Source organism: Pelmatolapia mariae, linkage group LG12 (genome assembly GCF_036321145.2).
Source record: "Pelmatolapia mariae isolate MD_Pm_ZW linkage group LG12, Pm_UMD_F_2, whole genome shotgun sequence".
Classification (NCBI taxonomy): domain Eukaryota; kingdom Metazoa; phylum Chordata; class Actinopteri; order Cichliformes; family Cichlidae; genus Pelmatolapia; species Pelmatolapia mariae.
Window position 1 is genome coordinate 31,220,629 of NC_086237.1, and position 23,014 is coordinate 31,243,642.

General features: G+C 39.7%; 4 protein-coding genes across 4 annotated transcripts; 3 read left to right on the plus strand and 1 right to left on the minus strand.

The window, feature by feature from the left end:
* The first annotated feature begins 912 nt into the window (after nt 1-912).
* ufd1l (ubiquitin recognition factor in ER associated degradation 1) lies at nt 913-5,445 on the plus strand. Its single transcript, XM_063489632.1, has 12 exons — nt 913-1,059; nt 1,262-1,394; nt 2,340-2,372; nt 2,458-2,579; nt 2,909-3,039; nt 3,134-3,206; nt 3,381-3,449; nt 3,531-3,599; nt 3,673-3,723; nt 3,813-3,901; nt 4,642-4,726; nt 4,823-5,445. The coding sequence occupies exons 1-12, from the start codon at nt 1,057-1,059 to the stop codon at nt 4,895-4,897; spliced, it is 933 nt and encodes a 310-aa protein (XP_063345702.1). The 5' UTR covers nt 913-1,056; the 3' UTR covers nt 4,898-5,445.
* A 401-nt stretch (nt 5,446-5,846) lies between these two features.
* Nucleotides 5,847-8,099, plus strand: lg12h22orf39 (linkage group 12 C22orf39 homolog). Its single transcript, XM_063490566.1, has 3 exons — nt 5,847-5,918; nt 7,085-7,252; nt 7,351-8,099. The coding sequence occupies exons 1-3, from the start codon at nt 5,886-5,888 to the stop codon at nt 7,480-7,482; spliced, it is 333 nt and encodes a 110-aa protein (XP_063346636.1). The 5' UTR covers nt 5,847-5,885; the 3' UTR covers nt 7,483-8,099.
* A 43-nt stretch (nt 8,100-8,142) lies between these two features.
* On the minus strand, nt 8,143-11,762 carry mrpl40 (mitochondrial ribosomal protein L40). Its single transcript, XM_063490565.1, has 5 exons — nt 11,603-11,762; nt 10,021-10,104; nt 9,691-9,846; nt 8,614-8,695; nt 8,143-8,498 (listed from the first exon to the last, which is right to left on the minus strand). Exons 1-5 carry the CDS (start codon nt 11,662-11,664, stop codon nt 8,271-8,273), a joined length of 612 nt encoding a protein of 203 aa, XP_063346635.1. The 5' UTR covers nt 11,665-11,762; the 3' UTR covers nt 8,143-8,270.
* A 235-nt stretch (nt 11,763-11,997) lies between these two features.
* acaa2 (acetyl-CoA acyltransferase 2) lies at nt 11,998-19,316 on the plus strand. The gene is made up of 10 exons (XM_063489563.1): nt 11,998-12,129; nt 15,081-15,247; nt 15,343-15,471; nt 16,280-16,396; nt 16,490-16,637; nt 16,746-16,921; nt 17,183-17,312; nt 17,407-17,477; nt 18,182-18,336; nt 18,435-19,316. Exons 1-10 carry the CDS (start codon nt 12,114-12,116, stop codon nt 18,514-18,516), a joined length of 1,191 nt encoding a protein of 396 aa, XP_063345633.1. The 5' UTR covers nt 11,998-12,113; the 3' UTR covers nt 18,517-19,316.
* The last annotated feature ends 3,698 nt before the right edge of the window (nt 19,317-23,014 follow it).

Genomic DNA, 23,014 nt, shown 5'->3' on the forward strand with positions numbered 1-23,014 from the left:
GTGATGTTTGCTTTGAGAGTGTTGATGGAGAAGTATAAAGAAGGTCAGGAGTTGCATTGTGTCAGTTGTGCATTGTGTGTGTGGAGCGAGAGAAAGCATAAGGAACTGTGGTTAGGTATACCAGAGAAGTATATGAGGGTGGAGCAGGACATGTATGAAGGCAGTGAGACAGTTTTGAAGTGCTTTGTCGTAGTTACAAATGGGTTCAAGTCTGGGAGCAATTATATCAGGGATCAGCTCTGAGTTCATTGTTAGCATTGGTGATGGACAGACTGACAGGTGAGGTCAGAAGGGAGTCTCTGTGGGCTACAACGTATGCAGATGACATTGGGACTTGCAGGTGAAAGAGAGCTTGTAGACATGGAGAGAAGAGGAACGGGTGGACACGAGCATCAGGGGTGATTTGAGACAGAAGATTATCAGGAAGAGTGAAAGGGGAGATTTACAATATCGTACTAAGATCAGCAATGGTTTGAAGATGGTGGAAGATGTGAAGACTTCCACTGGTAGTAACTACGATGGACAACATTAGAAATGAATATATCTGAAACATAGGCAGGCTGAGGTGGTTTGGACATTTGCAGAGGAGGCACAACAGTACACTTGACAAAGGATGTTGGATATGAAGCTTCCAGGTAGGAGTTGGTGTGTATATTTTATTCGTAATTTTGCTGGTTCCTTTGGGGGTCGCTATATCTATCTCTGAAAGGCTTGCCGCGATTGGCTAACTTTATAAATGTCGTCATTTCCATCATTTCGTACATTTTTTCCCCGTTTTTGTCTACATTATATTGAAATGTTTCATTACTGCAAACATTTTAAGAGGTACTTATTGTTTACATCTTAACAGATACTCTGACCTGTAACTATCGTAAAATGCTTCGAGCGGAAGTAGTGGCCTTTCGCACATGCGTGGTACCGATCGGGTTTCCGGTACGGATCGGGTAGTGACAATTAGTAAACAACGGTGGAAATTGTAAACTTTTCTGTAAATTAGAAAACTGAAACAAACATCATTAAGCGGGCGTTTAGCAGCGAGGAACAGAAACAGTCAACATGGTGAGCACTGTGGTTTTCCTCGCCGGTGACTTTGTATCAAAACAAATCGTAGTTGCTGCAGTTTTAGCTAGCTAGCGGCTAGCAACAGGACTACAGCACAGCATAAAGATCCCCTGTCCTGAACAATTCAATTGTTATCTATTTGCTCTGAAGTATACACGTGACCTGAGTTTGACTGACAAGCCTGATGTTTGTTCCACAGTTTTCCTTCCATGTGTTTGACCACCAGCTGGCCCGGGGCTTTCAGAATCGCTTCTCCACTCAGTACCGTTGCTATTCGGTGTCCATGTTGGCTGGACCCAACGACCGCTCCGATGTTGAGAAAGGAGGCAAAAGTTAGTCTCATTCAAAGAATGGTCATGTTGGTTCAGACAGTCACCCAGTTCAAGATTTTTGAACAAAAGATTTTGAAGTACAGTATTTTCTCCCATACCACTCGTTCAAATCAAAGTATGTATAGGTGAAGAATTAAATGAAGACCTTAATCTTTGACCTTTGCAAATACAGGATCTGGTGATTCTGTTTTGCTTGTTGGCATAGTTTGGGTCCACTGTTGCTTTTTAGAGGGAAAGGTCACTAGAAACCAATACAGAGTTGCTCTGACTGATCACTTTTATCTTGTGATCAAACATTTTAATCCTGATGGGAGAAAATGAAACTCCCATCCTTAATCCTCAAGAGGTCACTATGAACATGTTGCTTTAGTTCGGTATGTTAGACAGTGCTCTCCACCATCAATATCAAATATCAAAAAAGGGAATGTGTTTTGGAAGATTGGTGCATCATCAGTCCTGTACATTTCAGAGACTGGGGGAAATGAGTTTCCTTTGTAGGGTGTCTAGGCTCTCATTTAGAGATAAGGTGGGGAACTTAGTTATTGGGAAGGACCTCAGGGTAGGCCTTCTACTTCATCACATCAGTTTAGGTCTTTCATAGAGTTTGATGAGCAATGGTGTGATGTATGGCAGATTTACATGTAGCTAATTTTCTGCATTCACCACTGTATTGTGGGTGTAATCTGTGCCAACATCCACATGGTGTAACCAGCTCCCTTGTCCAAACATACATCCAGTACAGCAAACATATCTGAAGTTAACTATTTAACTATTTATTGCTTTGTGGTACTTGTTAGAAAACACAACTGTAAAAAAATATCCTCAAAATGTCCAAGTTTATGTTGCTATGTATGAGGTGAAAGTTACATATCATATTTCAACATATTTATTTTATGAAAACACATATTTTCTTTAAAATAACTGTTATTTTTCTTTTCTTTTCAGTAATAATGCCACCTTCTGCTCTCGACCAGCTCAGTAAGCGCACGTTAATTCAAAACCTTCTTACTAAATGTCCTGTTTACATCCTGTTTTTAGCATTGCTCTATTTTCCTCTGTTCAGGCAGGCTTAACATTACCTATCCAATGCTGTTCAAGCTGACCAACAAGAACTCAGACAGAATGACACACTGTGGTGTCCTGGAGTTTGTGGCAGACGAGGGAATCTGTTACCTGCCTCACTGGGTGAGAAACAGTAATGAGTGTCTCGTGTCAGCAGTGGAGGAGCACTTACATATTCTTTTTGTGTGGAAGTGGATAACAATGTTGTAGAAGTATGAGTTTAAAAATTCAAATTTGTTGGTATACTCCAGCTTCCTTCCACAGTGAAAGTATTTGCATGTTAGGTTAATTGGTGATTCTGGTTGTCTGTCTCTCTGTCTTAGCCCTGTGATGGTGACCTGTCTAGAGTGTACCCCGCCTTGCACTCTTTCCCCCATGACCTGATAGATGGATGGAAATAGAAAAAAAAAAATAAGGCTGGAGTGACATTTGCTGTATTTTGTTCACTGCAGATGATGCAGAATCTCCTGTTAGAGGAAGGCGGTCTTGTTCAAGTGGAAAGTGTCAACCTCATGGTGGCCACTTACTCAAAGTTCCAGCCTCAGAGCCCCGACTTCCTGGACATTACAAACCCCAAGGCAGTGTAAGGAGTACAGGCTGAAATGTTTATTTGAACTTTAAATTTTTATTTTTTTGACACTTCATGTTTTAACATAAGTGGTTAACATTCATTACAGACTGGAGAACGCACTGAGAAACTTTGCATGCTTGACAACTGGTGACGTCATAGCCATTAACTACAACGAAAAGGTGAATCAGTTTCTTTAAGTCATTGTTGGGTTTATATATTACCAAGGGTTGTTCTTGCAGAGTTTCCTGGAAGATTAAACAGGAGACTTCTGCAGGAGACTCACTGTCATTGTTGATGTGTGAATTTTTTGTGTGTGGTTTGTTTTCGAAGCTAAGGTAATCTGTGTGTTTCAGATATATGAGCTGCGAGTAATGGAGACCAAACCAGATAAAGCAGTATCCATCATCGAGTGTGATATGAATGTAAGATCCTGGACTTCATCACAGTCACCGTGAATTGTTCTGTTGCTTTATTCACTCACGTGCTGTTACTTTGCTGTTCAGGTGGATTTTGATGCTCCCTTGGGTTACAAAGAGCCTGAACGACGGCCTAATCACCAGGATGAACCAACAGTAAGGAGCAAACCATCGTGGTAACTGTACGTTTTCTGCTTTGAACAATGTAATAAAACTGTTTTTCTGACAGGAGGAAGAAACAGATCCCAGCAGTTACGCTGACATGGACACAGGCTTCAGAGTGAGTTCAAGTTAATGTGTTCTTACTACTACTAAAAGTACTTGAATAACATAATTTGATTTAATCTCTAATCTGTGCTTTATTTTCAGGCTTTCACTGGTTCTGGTAATCGTTTGGATGGTAAAACTAAAGGGATTGAACCCAGCCCTGCTCCCCTTGCCCCAAGTGACATTAAAAGGTGAAAAGATGTTGAGTTTCTTACACATTCCCATAAAAATAGTTCAACTGTTAAGTGGCCTAACAGACAAGCTATTTTTACGGGGAATGTTACACCTTTATTTAACAGTGTATTGCAAATTGATGAGGAGAGGTATGACAGTCAACTCAAATCGCTGTTCAGTATATGAAAGCCCCCAAGCAGGAACCATTATATCTGTTAGGCTATGTTAGATATCTCAGACTGGACTACCCGTGTTGCAGGTTGGGACAGGCATAAGTTGGTGAGCTGAGTTGAGACATAGAATGTGACATCTTGAGGCAAATGAGTTTGTCACAAGATATATTTAAATGAAGTTCTGAGCAGTTTATGTATTTTTTTATCCTTCATAAAAACAGAGAGGAATACCGGATTTATGCTCTAAGGCAACTGGGTACCCTGGTCTTAACCCTGAAATCTAAAGCCTGAACCATAACATAATTGTCAGAAAATTCTTTGCTTACCTTTTTAAAAAAAAAAAAAAAAAATTGGAGTCGTTATTGAACTTTCTGAATGGTCCACACGGCGTTGCACAACTGTGGTGAGTCTTTGTCTCTACAAAGATGTACTGAACACCAACGAAGTATAAAATACAGCGATGTAACTATACATTGGTGTTGTCCCACATATTTTTTTAAGCTGTGCTCTGGTGACAGCACACAGCTACACCACGCAGACAATGGTTTTCCAAGCTGTTGTGTGTCTAATGTTTCATCACACAGAGGGATTCCCAACTATGACTTCAAAATTGGCAGGATTACCTTCATTCGAAACTCCAGACCTCAGCCCAGGAAAATTGTGGATGATGTAAGTAATGCAAACAGTTTTCTTTCCGGGCTATTTTTAAAGTCCTACATTTAGTGCTCATGCCATATTTTTCAATTTTCTTCTGAATCTTCTCAGGATGATACCATAAACAGATTCATCGCCTTTTCTGGACAAGGGCAGTCACTACGCAAGAAGGGCCGAAAACCTTGAAGAGTTAAAAACGGGGGGTCTGACTTATGTGCACAGACGTATCTTATTCTTTTCACCTTCAAAAGAAGCAAAGTAAAATATTGGTTTTCAGATGCGTTTGGTTTTGCCCCTCTGTCCCTTTTGAAATGGAGGTTTTGCTGTTGATTATAGGGTGTAATTAAAAGTCTGACAGTAATATTTTGCTCAAAAGAATCTGAGCAGCCTAAAATACTGTCTGCTCTAATTTGGTATTCACAAATTCAGAGTGACTGATTTTCAGCCAATATCTTATCAAGAACATGAAAAAATGACAGCAACTACCATTCTTATATCAGATTGAATGATCTCTGACTCTGCGTAGACCCATCTTTTCCATAATTCTCTTTTTATTTTTACAATCCACTTTAAAATGGCTGTTATCCACAATCCCAGTTGTACTATAAAATGGGAGCTTTTGTTCTTGATTATACTGAGAATAATTTTATGTTTGAAGTTTTTTTTTTCCAGACTTTTAGGAATCTTTTCTTTTGCTTTATTTATAAACAAATAAAATTGTGTTTTGAAATGAATTGCACTCAGACCTATTTTTTTGAGGTATTATGCTCTTTCTGTGACATCACTTGAGTCGAGTATTTATATATGAAGAAGATGATCAGTGGATAAAGTATTGGAATTGGTGAGTTTACATAATGGGTAAAATAAAGAATGATTGAACTCTCAATCAGCAATAGTACCTACAAATTCAGAGTTGAGAAAACCAACATTTCAATTGTTTCAGAAAAAATATTGTTCCAAATAATTTATACTTTTCGTTCCATTAAAAGCAGAATATATTTAAATAAACTGTAAATTCACAATGACGACCTTCAGCCATGCACGCATTTTTTCGTTTTGATGCTTTGTGGCCTCGTGTATTTTCAAAATAAGTGCTACAGAGATGTGCCAAGAGCTTTTGTTGTGAAAACTAAAACCGGAAGGAGTACAGTTGCTAAAGCTGTCGCAGCTAGCGATGGACAAGGCTGTGGGGGAAATCGCATGGAGGGTAATTAAACCAGATATTACGTTATTAATTTCGTTACTGATAACTTTTCCTTAGTTAATTTGATTTGCCTTGTTTATGAGAAGACTGAAAATAATCAAAGTCAAATCCTGATGACGTAGGTCGCAAGGTGATTAGCTTTTGATGCTAAACCGCAAATATAGCCTTCTGTACCATCTAGCAAAGTCAGACAAAGACGATCCGAGGAGGCGACGTATATTTTTTGATTCACGAAATGCACTAATATCTGGGCTTGCTGGTCAAATTTAAAAACAGCATGTGTGTAGTTGGAAAGTCAAATCAGCCATTGACCAAACTGAGGGTCAGCCCATTCTGAATACGACCGCAGAGAGGCGCTGTTTAAATGTTGAACACTTCAGAGACTCAGGTTAAACACTCACCGGCCATTATATTGGGAACGTCATGCTTGTACTGGGTTGGGCTCTCTTTGCCTTCGGACCTGCTTTCGTGCCTTCGTGGCACAGATTCAACAAGGTGTTGAAAACATTCATCAGAGATTTCCAGTTTGGCACGACAGCATCACACAGTTGCTGCTGACAGAGATGTGAGATGAACATCAATAAACTGCTCACCATACCAGCCAAATATCGCTGCAGAAATTTGAACTCATCAGATCAGGCAGTGTTTTTCCAGTGTAGGTGAACCTGTTCAAACTGTAGTCTCAGTTTCCTGTTCTTGGGGAGCGGCACTCGGTGTGGTCTTCTGTTGCTTCAAGGTTTGACATGCCGTGAATTTAGAGATGGTCTTCTGCATATCTTGGTGGTACTTTTGATAGTCACTGTTGATTTCCTGTCAGTTCCAATCAGTGTGACTTTTCTCCTTTGACGTCAACAAGGTATTTTTGTTTAGAGAACTGCCCCTCATTGTATATTTCCTCTTTTTCAGTTGCTGCCAGTTGATTGGCTGATTATTTTATTAGTAACAAGTAGTTAGACAGGTGTACCCAACAAAGTGTATGGTGAGTTTTCAGTATGAAATGAGATTGTATTTTCAGCCTAGGTGAAGGACAAAGGTTGATTCTCAGTTGCTCTTGCATTACTTTCATCCTTTGGAGGGGAGACAATGAAGACCTCGACTGATGTCAGTCACCAGAATCCCAACAGAAGTTTAAAATTTTATTCTGATTTTTGTTTGCTTTGTTGCCACAGCCACCGCGGGCATGTGAAGACTACTGGAGTGAGTTTAGACACTGCAAAAGTTTAAAAAACTGGTTTCACCACTACTACACTTACGGTACCGTGCCGTCCTGCCAGCAGTGGAAAGAGGACTACCATAACTGCAGAGAGTGGGAGAAACACAGAGGCACCGAGGCTAAGGTGGAACAGCAAGAAATTAAAATTTTAGAGTCCTAAACGGGTGACCTTTGTGATCCCCTCCAGGCTGTATAAATACACTCACTCTATCTGTCTTGCAGGAGGCGTTGCGGAGAAGTGAGAAAATCCGAGTGGCAGAGCAAAGAAACTTCATTCCAGTGTGGCAGCTGAGGCAGGAGCCTCCTAGAGACTGGCATGTGCCACTGAACCAGGAGAAGCCTCAGGACTCCTGAACATCGAGTTTTGACAACATGCTGTGTTTCAGTTTAAGAGCCTGGACATTCTTGTGATCACAAGATGTCATGAGTTGTATTCAGAGAACTGCTGTATGTAAAATGATATGTACAGTATGTCTAACAATGCTGGCAGCAGCTAGTGGTCAGCGATGAGGATTCAGCCTCTGTTTTATCAGTGAATATGATCTCTTTCCAGGCAGGCTGGTGTGTCATAGGTACTAATTCTGCAAAGCTTGTGTAAACTTAAGCACAAAGACCGACTGCACTCAGAGACTCTGTGAAAATTGGCTCTATATTATCCTTATTTTGACAGGATATATAATCAATCCAGATAATCAGTGATCTGCTTTGTTCTCCTTGAAAAAGGTGAAGAGCCAGGTCTTTGCATGGTACCGGTAGGCCTATCTGTATTTGTCAGCTGCTGAGCAAATGAATTGACTTTAAGAAAGGTTAATGATGTAGCTCTTGATGCTGGAGTCAGGTCTATGGGATGTTTAATCCTACTGAAAAAATCGAGATGACAGAATCCAGAGTTGTGTAGCGGTTTTCTGCCTTATAACATGACATGTTCAAAAAGATTCTGAAAACTGGATCAATAAAAAGATGTGTAATTTTATTTGATTTATTTCATTATTATAGACAAATATTAATGTGACACAAACTCATTGTAACTCTCACACAATGAATGAAAATGAAGGAATAAAGACAGTGTGCTCAAAAGCTGCATTTTTGCTTAGTGAATAACATTCAGACACACTAAACTACACACAGCCATTCCTCATCTATCACTGCGTGTAAACTTTAGTGATATCGTTGTATTTCCCATCAGGAGCGTCATAACTGGGTATTGCCGGCGTATATGCGGGACCTTCGTGAACAAAGGGAATAAGAAGTGGGTCAGGCTTCAGCGCTGCCCGGTACAGCTCCTCAGACTCCAGCTTTAGCTCCTCCAGTGCCTCCCTCTGTGCTTCCAAAGCCAGTTCAACAGCCTCCACTTCAGCCATGTGCTGCTTCTGCAAGAACATCAGACAGATACAACCCACTAAGTGCATGCAATGGAGAGCCAGGGTCAGATGTAACATTTTCCATAAAAGCTTTAGTGACGCAGGTGCGATGGTAAGTGGTAACCTGTTTGTATCGACACCACTCCTTAAGCAGCAGGGCTCGACCCTCACTTTCTTCAAATGACAGCCTTGGAGCAGTGCGTTCCCTTTGAAAGAGAATTATGAACATCAATTTAAAGGACTTAAAAGCTCTATATCCAAGAAAGGGATTCAAATGAGCAATTTAAAAGTTTCAAAGTTATTTTAATGTCCCAGAGCTTCAATGCAAAAAGACTGATAAAACCACGAAGACATCAGCTAACAATCACGTCTCAGAACTTCAGCCACCTTTTGCAAAGGCAATTTCTCTGTGAAAATGAGCTGTGGCTGAGGTGGTAGAGCTGGTCATCTAGCAAAGAAGGGAAGGCAAAAGGATCAGTCTGTGATTCCTCCAGCCAGCAAAATGTTCTTGGCAAATTGCCCCTAATGCACCTACTGGAGTGTGTATGAATGTTGAAAAATGCTTCGGGGTGGATAAAACTGCGTCTGATGGGGTAAATGAGACTTGTAGAATTGTAGTATAGTAGTATTTTAATATTATCTTGACATAGATAACGTTTGTGTTAACACTCCTGGGGCATTACTGTCAAATCCATTCTTGACCAGTGAGATGTCATGAATAATAAAACTTTTTTAAAAAGCACACAATAAGTGCTTTTGACTTTTTTTTCATTAGTTTGTGCGATCCAACAAAGCTGATTTAAACACATAAGATTAAAACAGTTTTAAACTGATGTGGAAATCGTCAGAGTTGACATCAGCTCAGATTTTCTTCACTGGCTGTGGAGCACAGCGTTCTCAAAGGATGCCGTGGGCTGAGCCATGACACGTTAATTTTACACCTTGGACTTATAGAGCTGCTTGATCTGTTGCCTGTTTATTTAGGAATAAAATCACATTTCTTCTCCCTTCTATTGCTCTTCAAAAAAAAATGCCCTGCTTCTGATGATCCATACCTGCCCAGCAGCTTTAGTTCATTTGCTGACAAGAAGAAATTTTAATGTGTGTTATCACACTGAGCACTATACGTTAATGTTTCAATACAAATTTGACCTCATTATTTCAAATGACATTTATGCACATAGACTGAAATGAGCTCCACCTTGTTTCATCCAAGCATTTGGTTGGAGTGACGAAGTCCTCTATGGGGATAAGCTCAGGTGGAACTTTCTCCAGTTTCTTCAGCTTTTTTCTCAGACGCTCTCTCAACATCTGTTCCCTTCTCGGGTCCACTTTCTTCTTCTTTTTTGGCTCAGCTCTTGAATAACACAGATCACATCTCTATGTTAATATAGTCAGCCACAAGATAGAGCTTTGCTGAGAAATACTGTTAGCACCACGAACCATCATAACATTGGTGGACTGTTGTTCAATTTAAAATATTAATGAAATGACAATTGCGGTAAACCTCTGTCATGAGCCTGAATCATACCTCAGTGGAGCAGATGTCTTCAGGGTCATCACTGGTGCAAACCAAGGGCTCTGTACAAGAGGGTGATGTTCTCCCAACAGAGAGCTGCAAAATAGAGTACAGGTCATTTCTCTACTAAGTTTGTATATTCTTTGAAGAAGACAGTCTTAAGAGTGCTACTTTCCTTGCTGCAAATAAGATGCTTATGAGAGGTATGAATTCAATTTAAGCTGGCTAAATTCTTAATAATATATTTGTCAACAATAATTTCTTTTTCACCCGTCCACAAAAGGAAGAAAAACAACTACAGTAGAATATTTTATCCAGATGTTGAGCATTATAAGAAGAAAGACTAGGGATACAATTTTAAGACAGTAATTGAACAGTCTTTGAAGGAAACTGGAACTATATTAGATTTTATTGTACAGTTAATTTTATTGATGGGAATATCAACACTGATAATAATAAATTAGTGCATTCCAGAATTGTTGGGCACTTTATAGCTATAATGAATAAATTTTGTTTTGGATATTTTTTATGGACCTATGCATTATTTATGTCTACAAACTACTCAACTTGCACCATGCCTTTGATGCACTAATTTTTAATCCTGGTCACTCCCAGTGAAAATCTTAACATCTTCATCTCTGCCACCTTCGGCTCAGTCTCCTGTCTTTTTATTGGTGCCACCCTCTAACTACCATCTTGTAAACTTTCCCTTTCACTTCTGTCACAAATCACCCCTGATGCTCATCTCCACTCTGCCTGCACTGTCTTCTTCATCTCTTTTGTGCACTGTCATAATAATAATAATGGATTGGATTTATATAGCGCTTTTCAAGGCACCCAAAGCGCTTTACAATGCCACTATTCATTCACTCTCACATTCACACACTGGTGGAATCATTTGCTTTGGATGTTTAACCCCAGGTATTTAACCATCCACCTTCACAATCTTTTGCTCCTTTCAGCATCACGAGCACAGCTGTCTGCCTCTCACTCACACACGTGTTCTGTCTTGCTTTTGACTTTCATTTCTCATCTATCAAAGCATACATTCACCTCTCCAGGCTCTCTTTCACCTGCTCTCTACTTTTGGTACAGATCACAATATCGTCTGCAAATATTATGGTCCACAGAGACTCCTCACTGACCTAATCTGTCCATCTTCATTGCAAACAAGAAGGGGCACAGAGCAGATCCCTGATGCTGATCCAGGTCGAACCCATCTGTCATTCCTACCGCACACTTCACCACTGTTTCTCTGTCCTCATACATGTCCTGCACCACCCTCATACTTCTCTTGGCACCCCATCATATGCTTTATCTAGATGCACAAATGCACAGTTCAACTCCTTCTGACCTTCTCTATACTTCTCCATCAACAGTCTCAAAGCAAACATCGCATCTGTACTCTTTCTCAGCATGAAACCATACTCTCAACAACTACATCCCTCTGTAGTCACAACAGCTCTGCTCATCCCCCTTGTTATTGAAAATCGGTACAAGCACACTTCTTCTCCATTAAAGCACTGAATAACCTTAGCTATATTAGCTCCACGCAGCTAACGCACTTCGTTCACATCGTACATCAATCACTCACCTCGACGGCATGGCCTGCCGCGATAAAACCCTGCAAAGACATCGCGAAAGAGCCAAAGACATGTTTTAATTACGTCTCCGTTTCCTCCTTTAACTCAGTTTTGGGTCCAGGACAACAAACATTCACATGTCGTCCCCTGGAGTGACAGCCCCACCACACACGTCGCTGAAAGATGACGTTTCAAACAAGCGGGAACACTTCAACGTGCGCACTTTCGCTTATTTACAAATCCTGGAAAAAAAATCAAAGACAGATATTGGATATATGATAATCCGTTAATATATTAATTAATACAACAATAAGATAAACAGTAAAAAAAAATTGTAAGATTGCGTTGTGTAGATATTTATGTGTAGATATTTTGTTGAATCTTCATGCAGGAGTAAAACGTTACCGGGCTGCAGTATTTGGGGGAAAGGTCACAGTGGTCCGAGGCTTTTATATCTTCCACGCAGCGAGATATCAGCCTAAAACTTTGAACCGGTCATCGCTGGATTGTTGAGTCTGCATCATGGCACTTCTCAGAGGTAAACAAACACCATTCAGTTCATTTCAGCAGTAAGACTGCTGGGACGGGATTTTATGATGGGGCGTTTGAAAGTATCTGGGTCACACTGCTGTGCAACAGTGCTTTAAAATCGACCTTTTTATTCATTTTATATGCAAAGAAGTCTCGTTTCCACATAATTTCACTGCAATGTAGGCGAAAGGTGACAAGATGGTGGCAGTATTATTTAAACAGCTGCTCCTTCCTGCTACTCAACTCAAAACTGTAAACATGTATTTGAACATTTTATCAGAAACCTTTCACAACTTTGAGGACACCAGTTTGCTTTTGCTATGCCCACACTTTTTTTGGTTTAGAAAATTACAGCTTTCAGCTGTAATATTCATGTGTGCGAATATTACAGCTGAAAGCATATGCTATAGTATATGCTGTGATGCATTTACTTAAGTGAAGGTGAAACCGTGCTTTAAATCTGTTTTAATTATATGTTTAATAGATTACAAATATACATTGTATGTGCCTCATACATTAGTTAATTTGCATTATTGTGTTTCCTGATTTTGCTATTCATATTTTTCCATATTATGTGTTTATATATGATCGAGGACAGAACATCAAAAAAGTTGGGTAACAGTATTTCATTTGAGTTTTTCCTCATATGGCAATTACATCATGAATATGGAGTAAATGTTTAAAGAAATTATCTATAAGGACTTTGGATTACTGGTCATTGAGCCATTTTATATGCAACATATCAGCAGCTCCCAACATTCCCCCCCCCCATCTTACATGCACAGCCATTCAATCGCTCCCTTGAGTTATTATTCCATTTAAACACTAAGTAATTATCCACAAAAGTATTGATAACCAAAGAGTTTCAACAGCTTGTCACTACTGTTGTCTAATTAATCACTTATGCAGTCCTCTTTAATACTTTCTGCTGCAAATTCATTACTTTTAGTTTGCATTTAACTTGTCTGCTTAAACCTATCAGTTTCAAAAATGTAAACAAAATAACTAGTCAAAAAAGCTTTATAGTGGATTTATAAATAAATACAGTTTTATTAATTCACAAATCTCTGCGCTTCTCTGTGAGTTTGGTCCAGTGCCCCCATTCAGAGTGGAGGGAACATATTACTCAACATTAAACAGACTCCAGCTGTATGCGTCAGGTGTTACTATAATATTTGCAAACTCAATTCTAGGTCAAAGCATCCTGCATTTCCTGACACGTAGCAGACATTGGTCGATAGTTCAGTGTCCCTCTAAAACTGAAAAAGGTCCATCAGTGCAGCATTTCAAAATAGAGATCATTCCTATTATGGTACTGTGAACTTTAAACCAATTTTTTTTTCCTCTCAAAAATGTTGCTGTGACTTTCAGATCAATTTTTGGCAGATTATCAATCAGGCCCCAAATGCAGAAACAGGGAATTAAAAAAAGAAAAAAGGAAAAACAAAGAATTAAGACACAACAGAAACATACACCAACCTGACAGGAGCTGAGGCCCGTGCTACAAGACAGGATTTCATCTTAGCCAGGGAACCTCAGGTTTAACCCCAGGTTTTCTGCGCCAAGGTGAATCTCTTATGGCCAAAGTAGCTCCTGAAAACCTACTTCCGATTAGAGGACAGGTATGAAATGAAATGGCATCACTATTCCTGGAAGATTTCTCAGATCCCTGTGTGCAGATGGGTCTAAATTCCAAGTTTCAGTGTATTCCAAATTTGAATTCTGTTTCAATTTACTCTTTACTTGCTCTCAGACTGTTAAAACCTCACCGGGGCTCCAGCTGTAGTAAGTAAATATTAGCTTGAATTAATGTTTCAGAGACAGTTTTAGACTTTCTTTCAGCTGCTGCTTCAGAGGCATTTAGTCTTAGAGCAAGTTAAAATGAAAGAAATGGAATTCAAATGTAGGCTTTCTCTAGATACAAATTTGAAATACACTTAGCAAGTAGGCTACAAATAGGTGAACTGTTTTAGAATCATTCATTACTATAAAACAAATGTTCTACAAGCATGAATAAGTTACCAGCAGCCAACAGGAAGAAATAACAAAGTTGCATCTAATAATTTATATTTCTTACTGATCCACATGGAAACAGAAGGACCAGGTTTCAGGAATGATGACACTATTTTTTATAGAGAATTATTTTGTCACTAGGTAGCGCCTGTTGATCTTTATCATGGAACATAACCAGCACCAGAGCACGTTTAGTTCCCTGCACAAAACCTAACCTCTTGATCCACCGTTATAACACAAAAAACTAATCTTGACATTAACCAGGTAAGACAAACTCCTACTTTTCTATACAGGCCTCAGGCCTCTGTACAAAGCAACTCAAACAGATTGGACAAAAGAAGTACAAAGCTATATATACACAGAATGAGATCACTAATGAGAAACATGCGGGAGCGGAACAAAGGCGAACACAATCACCAGCAGGTGAAAACAATGAGGGGAATCAGGGGACGGCAGACAGGATGAAAAAATGACTCAACATCAACCCTTTAAAGTAAAATAGGAAGTAACCGAGAGGGCCATACTAACATTTAATAAGCCAAAAAAGACAAGTAAACAAAAGTGACCGGAATGAGACAGAGGGAAGCAGCAAATAGAAACACAGGGAAGACCATGGCTACATGTACTCATCATAAAACCAAACATCAGAAAATACAAAGAACAAAACCATACACAGCAATGAAGCAATAAATCAAAGTCACTGTCAGGAAATAAAAACAGAAACACTATAGGAGAAAACCTAAACAGGAACTTTAACTTGAATACATCAACAAAGAATTGAAAACAAGAAATCAGACGCAGCTCTATTTCAACACCCTGTAAATCATGTCGCTTTAGTGTTAATTATCCCTTCACAAATCTTCTCTCTCTGTTCCCCGCTACAATCTGGCTGTAGCTCAGTGGTGGGTGGTGTTAACTCCAAACTAAAATGCTCTTTTTTCCTAGGCGTATTTATTGTAGCTGCCAAGCGCACTCCATTTGGTACCTATGGTGGAGTACTGAAGGATCACAGTGCAACAGACTTGGCTGAACATGCAGCCAAAGCTGCCCTCGCTGCAGGGGGTGTGGTCCCAGAGCTTGTAAACAGCATCATCATGGGAAATGTCATGCAGGTACTGATCACACATGCAACACTGAAAGGATTCATTATAAATGATCTGACTACTGTATCTTACATTTTGTTTCTGATCCACTTCCCTACGTTCAGAGCTCAGCTGATGCACCCTACATTGCTCGTCATGTGGGTCTGAGGTGTGGCGTACCCATCCCAGTGCCCGCTCTCACCGTGAACAGACTGTGTGGATCTGGTTTCCAGTCCATCATTAATGGCGCTCAGGTAAGCACTAAACTGATGAAAATAGTACTCTCAGACCCATAAAGGAGGGATTTTCAAAGCAGAAAAAAGTGTATTGAATGTTTTCCTATCAAAATATAAACAAGAAAATAGATTTTTAAAAAAGTAATAACAGTGACACTACGAAGACAAACGGCAAAGTGAAGCCAAAATAGTATCTGCAGAAGAATGGAAAGGTCAGAGTGGAAAACTGCAGTTTCACATATGTGAAAAGGAATTCTTGTGGTGAATGCTTGTTTGAAGGTGGCAGGTGAGCAAGCCTAGGGAAGCCTTTTATTCAGCACACAATCACAGAGACACAGAGTTGAGAACACTGGAAAAACTCAGTAGGCATAACCAAAAACAAGCCTGTCTACTACTTTATGATGGCAAACATTTCAGGTGCCCCTTAAATACCAGCCACTGATGAGACTAATGAGCCACTGGTGTGCTCAGTGAGCAGCAGGAACCCGTGCTCTACCCATAGGGCACAGCCTGCATAACCCATCCAAGACCAGAGAAAGACAGAAACGACCCAAACACAACAACCCAGTGCTGCACTATGACAACTATAATTCACTGGATGAATTATATGCTGATGTATTTTCGTTCTGTATTGTATCTCCCCAAATAAAAAGGAAGATTAAAAGTTTCTGATCTTTTCCTGTCATGTATATAAGTGGAAAGTAACTGAAGTGATATATTTAAGACAGCAATGTGTGCAAAAACCATCAGTAAAATGATCATTATGTCTCTTACCCCCTTTCTGCTGGTCTAAAAACGAAAAGCCTGTCACCTTTTGTGTTTGTAGGAGATTTGTCTCAGGGATTCAGAGGTGGTCCTGTGTGGAGGTTCAGAGAGTATGAGCCAGGCTCCCTATGCTGTCCGTAACATACGATTTGGTACGAAGTTTGGCGTCGATCTAAAGGTTGGTAGATCAGATCTGTGAACACTTGATATAAATGTACATCACCATAACTACAATGATTTGGTATTAAACCTGCCTTCATCTGCCTACCAGCTAGAGGATACTTTGTGGGCGGGGCTGACTGACCTGCATATTAAAACCCCGATGGGCATCACAGCAGAAAACCTGGCAGAGAAATACCAGATCACCCGAGAGGACTGTGACAACTACGCACATCAGACTCAACAAAGGTGGAAGGCAGGTAAGGCAGACCCTGTGTTTTGATATCCTTTCATGGTCTGCCTTTTAATTCACCCTCATACTCAGTTACTGTTTTAAACTCTAAGCTTTTACTGCTTTTTGTTTACAGCTCATGAGGGTGGTTACTTCACAGCAGAAATTGCTCCCATTGAGGTGAAAGCTAAGAAAGGCAAAGTGCCCATGACTCATGATGAGCACCCTCGGCCTCAGACCACTCTGGAACAGATGGCCAAACTACCTCCTGTCTTCAAGAAGGGAGGAACCGTTACTGCTGCTAACGCTTCAGTGAGTTTATGCTAGAGGTGCCGACTGTTCTCAACAATCTGACATGATCGGGTTTTCTTAGTCTAAGTCAGATGGTCACTGGGAAAAACAGACCACCTTTTTTTTAGGCATTAGAGTCCCTTATTGCTATTCTTTTGTGTGTGATATCACTCCAGGATGTTTTTGTACACTCATACTTAAAATACATTTAAATATAGTTCATTATAAATTTTATCCAACCTCCTCCTCTTTCCTAATTGTACCTATCATTTCTATCCCCAGGGTGTATCTGATGGTGCTGCTGCTTTGGTGATTTCAAGTGAGGATGCTCTGAAGGAACACAAGCTCACTCCTCTGGCCAGAATTGTGGCCTATCACGTGTCAGGCTGTGACCCAAGCATTATGGGAATAGGTTAGCAACAGTGCTCTCTTAAAGGTGTAATCTGGGCACCTTTGGATTAAAAGTAATGATTACTTAACCTTTCTTTTTACTTTATTTATTGTAGGTCCTGTTCCAGCAATCACAGAAGCACTTAAGAAAGCTGGTCTGACTCTCAAAGACATGGATCTTGTGGAGGTTTGTTCCCATACAGTGAAATAAATACTTACATGCTTTTTTGTCATATACAAAGCAGTAATGCAACAGCTTAAAAATACTCCATTATAACTAATTAAGGAAACTGAAAATAATATGTTGGTGAAAGTGCACACAGCTATTTTTGGCTGCTTCCTTATTGACAAGAGGTCACCAGCACATGTTTGATTTGTGTCCACAAAGGGATCCGTGTCTCTTCCCGGGGTTGATCCAGAATCTTTCATTTGTTAGGCAAATATTTAAACCACTATTATGAGTAAAATTTACATAAAAACAGTTAGGCCCGTATGTATTTGGGCAGTCACATATTCTTTGTAGTTTTGCCTTTGTACAATGGATTTGAAATCAAACCACTAAGTTGTGATTAAATGTTGACATTAGACATTGAGCTATAAAACCCCACATAATCCCACACTTTCAGAGGCTTGAAATTCATTGGACAAACTAACATCATTTAAACTATAACTATATAATTATTAGTATTTTGAATACTGTAATATTACTTTAATACTTTAATATTAAGATTTTTTAATACTTGAAAGTTAAAATAAAATGGTTTAACCTTAAGCATGTGTCTAATTTTGATCACTTTTAATGCTTTTTTAAAATATAACATAGCAACCAGCCTGTTGTGATTTATGATGTTTGTGAAGTGAATACTCAGTTGTGTCTGTTGTTTTGCACAGGTCAATGAGGCTTTTGCTTCTCAGTATCTGGCTGTTTCCAAGGCTCTAGGACTCGACCCGGAGAAGAGTAATGTGAACGGTGGAGCTATTGCCATCGGACATCCTCTCGGTGCTTCTGGAGCTCGCATCACTGCTCACCTGGTACATGAGCTCAGGTAGCGTAGTCATTTAATGGTGCACGCTATCTTATATAATGAGAAGTGTTCTGCACATTATTTAAAGTGACTTTGAATAATTATTTACTTTCTGACAGGCGGCGAGGAGGCAAGTATGCCATCGGGTCTGCCTGTATTGGCGGTGGTCAGGGTATCGCCATCATCATTGAAAACTGCTGAGAGAAGAACCTGCCAGCTGTTAGAAGGTTTCCTGCAGAAGAATGACCTACACTCAATCACACAGTCCGCTAATGCTAAATAAAATGCAGATGATACATTACAAAAGGGATATTTTTCCACATTTTCACATCAGAACATGTGCACTAAATGTTTCAGTCTTGAGTTGCCTTGGAAGTCCAGTAAAGACTGAGTGCTACTTGCTCACTGACATGCCTGTTCCTGTTTCACAAAAGTGCAAAAGACTTTTCAAGCACGTGCCTAAAATTCAGTGCTGATGATGGTACAGTGTGTAGCATATAATAACAGTGAAGTTTGTGGTAGGACAGAGTGAGACTTGATGGAACTGGAATTTGCCTTAATAGCAGAGAGATTGAGAACATGTTAAGTTTTAATGCTAGAAAATTACCTGTGATGGCTCCAGCAAAAACTGATTTTGTACTTCTGTGTCAGAGAATCTCAAATTAAAAAAAGAAAAAAGATTTGTTTTCATGATCAGTCTTTTATTGCAGCTGCAACTTTTTTTCAAACCCATTTCCAGCTCTTGAATAAAATATTCTATATGATTTTTTTTGGTTAGTTGGTGTCAAGGGCAATGTTCCCTCTAATTTTTCATGTGTCTGAGCGAACACACAAACTCCCTGAGCGGCCCCTTGGACCACTGTGAGCAACAGCAGACATGTGCATTGTGGTCACGCCAGCATCAAATCCATCCAAGTAACATGGTTTATTAAAATAATCAAATTACAGCATTTACATTTATGTTAGACTACTTTTAATTAAGTGCTTTAGCCCACTTACAATGAAAATTTAAAAAAAATCTTGTTCATGACCTGTGTAGTATGTTAACACTATTGAAGTAAAAATAACTTGGACTCCAATTTTGAAAACACGTGTTTTGTTTTGTTTTTATAAAGCTCTGACTTGTATTATGAGTCTGTGGTCTGGGAGAGAGTCCTATAACTCTCTGTCTGCAAAATACAGTATATAATGACCAATGCTGGGCAATTAATTATATAGTTACTTCTTCAAAAAAGTAACTGCGTTATGCAAACAAAGTTTTTTGCAGCTGTTTACCTAAAAATGCAGCCAAGGCATTTTTTAAAAAAAACATTTCAAACTATTTACAGAACAATCAGGTGTTCTGCATCAAATTTGATGCATAAATTATTTGTGCCACTCCAAAAATAATTTCTGTCCACTATGAGATAAAGGAGAACAACAGCCTGATACCTGCAGGCCTGACAACAGGAGATGTATCACTCCTGTAACACCTGTAACATTCGGTAGTCGCCTCATTGTTCTGACACACACAACAAAACTATTGACTACACTACACACTAACTACACAAGATTTGCGCTAAACGTCTCAAATCTCTCACATCTCAAAACACCGCCGTCACACCTAAAACTTCCTCCGTTCCTAAACAACTAAATGCCTTGTTGCAATATCATTTTTTGATTGGTCCACATGGTACATGTTTCCACCAATAGGATAGGCGAGGGGCGCGTGGGGTGGTTTTGTTTTTGCTCACAGGCAGAGAGCGCTTTCGAGCGCTTTCCTTATAAAACGCCGTTTTTACTTTCTTCTTGCAGTAAATATAAACAACGATAGGATTCAGGAAAAAAAACAAACATTGCATATATTTTTTATCATAACTCTGGTTTTACGTGGCCTATCAACACAATTTAAAAACTGGTATAAAGTCCACACGTTTTCCGTCAATTGTTCCGTCTGTCCTGCTCACCTCTCCAATGGTTGTACACGTTTCATTAACGTGGCTTCACTCCACATTAGCCACGCTGCTTTGCTAGCTAAAACACCGGTGTCGGCACATAAGGACGCTGTCATAGCCTGTCGACGTTGATTAGCTGCGTATATACGAATGTGAATCGCATCATGGCTGGACTATGGGATAAGGTGACATCGTTCTAATCCCATACTGGAGCAGCCAGTCACTTACTGACTAACACTGCAAAACAGAATGAATTGTTAACGTATTTATTTTAATTTCAATTCAGGTTAGATTTTTTTTTTGGGGGGGGGGGGGCGCAACGAAGATTTTCTGTGCGCAGAGACCGTGCCAGCAGTGCGCAATTGCGGCTCAGAGGGAACATTGGTCAAGGGATTTATGTCCCTACCCTCACCTATGGTCATGAGCTGTAGTTAGTGACCGAAAGAATGAGAGCGGAAATGAGCTTCATCTGAAAGGTGGCATCTGAAAGCCTCTCCCTTAGAGATAGGGTAAGGAGTTTGGCCATCTGGAAGGGGCACAGAATAGAGCCGCTGCTCCTCCACATCAAAAGGAGACAGTTGTGGTGGTTTGGGCATCTGACAAGGATGCCTCCTGGGTGAATATTCGGGCATGTCCCACTGGGAGGAAGCCTGAGGGCAGACCCAGGAGATGCTGGAGAGATTATATCTCTCAGCTGATCTGGGAACGCTTTGGTGTCCCCCTGGAGAAACTTGAGGAGGTGCAAGCCTCAGTATTCTACTGTCAGATGTGAAGCCTTCACACTGAAACTGGTTCATGCAACAGGACAAACTACAACAGACTGGCAGAAAAAAATCAAGTTGTTGGAATGGTTCAGTAATAATGTCAACCAGACCAGGCTGTGCATTCAATGAAGTGATAAATTAAAGAAGGGTAGAGAACTTTTTTTCCACAGGTATCTGACACGGGAGACTGAATATGTCATACATAAAAGAAGATTAGTTCAAATTATTACTGTTAAAGGAGATTCTGCAAGCTATTGAATCATGGAATAGCATTATTCAGAACAGACACTGGAAAATCACCAGTCTATAGACCTGTACATGAAGCAAACTGTTAATGGTTTGTGAAAAATAATTTTTTTTCCACCTAACTTTGCTACCTGCTCTCTCCTTCTTCCCGTTCTTCTACATCTCTCTCTTCTTCCTCACCACTCAACTAGAATTATATTCATAGGAAAAAAGAAAAATATAATCTTATGATAATTATTATAAGAGCAGGTTAGGGATCCATAATTGATAACAGTACAGCACACTACTTAGTTATGTGAAATCATCATCAATGAATGTAGAAAAACGGAAGCTACAGCTTTATAATTTTTGGTGAATTTCACAAGTCCACTCTTACCTGCTTCTTTTTGCTCTCTCTCTTTGCCGTTTTCATCTTGCTCTCTCATTCTCTATTCCCTTGTGCTGTCACCCAAAAGTTAAATGTTACAGTTAATAAAAGGTATAACTGATCCATATCAATTTACAGCAATATTCAAACTGAATACTGACTGCTGCTGGACACTGACTTACAAACACTGAAGCCAAATTCAGCCACAAGAGGAATAGAAATGTTTAACTAAAATAATAATAAAGTCAGGTCCTTGCTAATAAACTCTAGTGATTTAAGCTACAACAGCATGTTTTGGACCCTATTTAGAGAAAAAATAAAATTAAGCAGACGCTTTATAAGTCACAGCAATGTCCCCGCTTTATCAGAACCGTTTGGACTTTTGGTATATTTCAGTTAAAGTGTGTTTTAAATCTGCATCATGGATTTGTGACATTACTTCCTTATTGTCATAGTAGGCTATGTGGCAGGCAAGGGTAGGATCCAAACGCAGGACTCAGAGGCGGGAGAAATAAATCAAAAGAGGCAGCTTTCGTGCTGTGATACAAAAATGAGCAATGAGCAGAGGGAGATTGAGGATTTAAATACACACAGGATAACGAAAGGATGGGCAACAGGTGGGAACACAGGAGGAACAAATCACACATAATAAGACGGGAAGCAAAACTGAACATGCAGAACACAGGACGAGACACTGTTAAAATAAAACAGGAAACAAACTGAGATGTAGACTAAGACACACAGGCTTGACACTGGGGCCAGGGGAGAAACAGACATGGGGACATGACTGACACTAAATAGACACAAAAGAACCACCAATCACTGAGATGGAAAAAAAAAACAAAAAAAAACAAACATGAAAACAATACTGACTAACCACAGGAGGAGACGAGACACTAAGGGAGAGAAACTTAAAAATCACAAGGAACTGAAGACTAACTCAAACATACTTATTAAAAGACTTAAAAGTTATCATGAACCTTGGAAGAACAGAAAAGTTTTCAATATTAAGCAACAAACTCCACAAACTAGAAAACACTGGGTCATAGTATGTTATAGTTTCTTGGAATTTACTGGTGCTTATTAATAGTTTGTGCAGAAAGACTAGCACCACTACAGCTTAGAGTTTGAGATCTTGAAACCTTGCTATTCTGCTATAGTTGGTGCTGGAGTCCTGCTGCTAAAAACCAGTGTTAGAAGAATAATAAACCTAGGAATGTAATCCCATAACATCACTGTTGTACAATAAACCATTGCTCATCTGAAACTCTACCAAACATCTACCTTCTTTTTACTTTGTGTCAGATGGCAGAGGGAGACAAAGCTGTCAAGAAGAAGAAGCACGGGAGCCAGAACCCGGTTCTGGCCCAGGGCATCAGTCGCTACTG

Excerpts from the sequence above, each read along its gene's own strand:
- ufd1l (XM_063489632.1), top strand. Across the intron at positions 1,395-2,339 it reads TGTTGAGAAAGGAGGCAAAA|TAATAATGCCACCTTCTGCT; the intron begins GTTAGTCTCATT and ends TTTTCTTTTCAG. Across the intron at positions 3,207-3,380 it reads CCATTAACTACAACGAAAAG|ATATATGAGCTGCGAGTAAT; the intron begins GTGAATCAGTTT and ends TGTGTGTTTCAG.
- lg12h22orf39 (XM_063490566.1), top strand. The coding sequence starts at position 5,886 with ATGGACAAGGCTGTGGGGGAAATCGCATGGAGG. Across the intron at positions 5,919-7,084 it reads TGGGGGAAATCGCATGGAGG|CCACCGCGGGCATGTGAAGA; the intron begins GTAATTAAACCA and ends TTGTTGCCACAG. Across the intron at positions 7,253-7,350 it reads ACAGAGGCACCGAGGCTAAG|GAGGCGTTGCGGAGAAGTGA; the intron begins GTGGAACAGCAA and ends TCTGTCTTGCAG.
- mrpl40 (XM_063490565.1), bottom strand. The coding sequence starts at position 11,664 with ATGTCTTTGGCTCTTTCGCGATGTCTTTGCAGGGTTTTATCGCGGCAG. Across the intron at positions 9,847-10,020 it reads AAGACATCTGCTCCACTGAG|AGCTGAGCCAAAAAAGAAGA; the intron begins GTATGATTCAGG and ends GTGTTATTCAAG. Across the intron at positions 8,696-9,690 it reads AAATGCTTGGATGAAACAAG|GGAACGCACTGCTCCAAGGC; the intron begins GTGGAGCTCATT and ends TCTCTTTCAAAG.
- acaa2 (XM_063489563.1), top strand. Across the intron at positions 16,922-17,182 it reads TTACTGCTGCTAACGCTTCA|GGTGTATCTGATGGTGCTGC; the intron begins GTGAGTTTATGC and ends TTCTATCCCCAG. Across the intron at positions 17,313-17,406 it reads CCCAAGCATTATGGGAATAG|GTCCTGTTCCAGCAATCACA; the intron begins GTTAGCAACAGT and ends TATTTATTGTAG.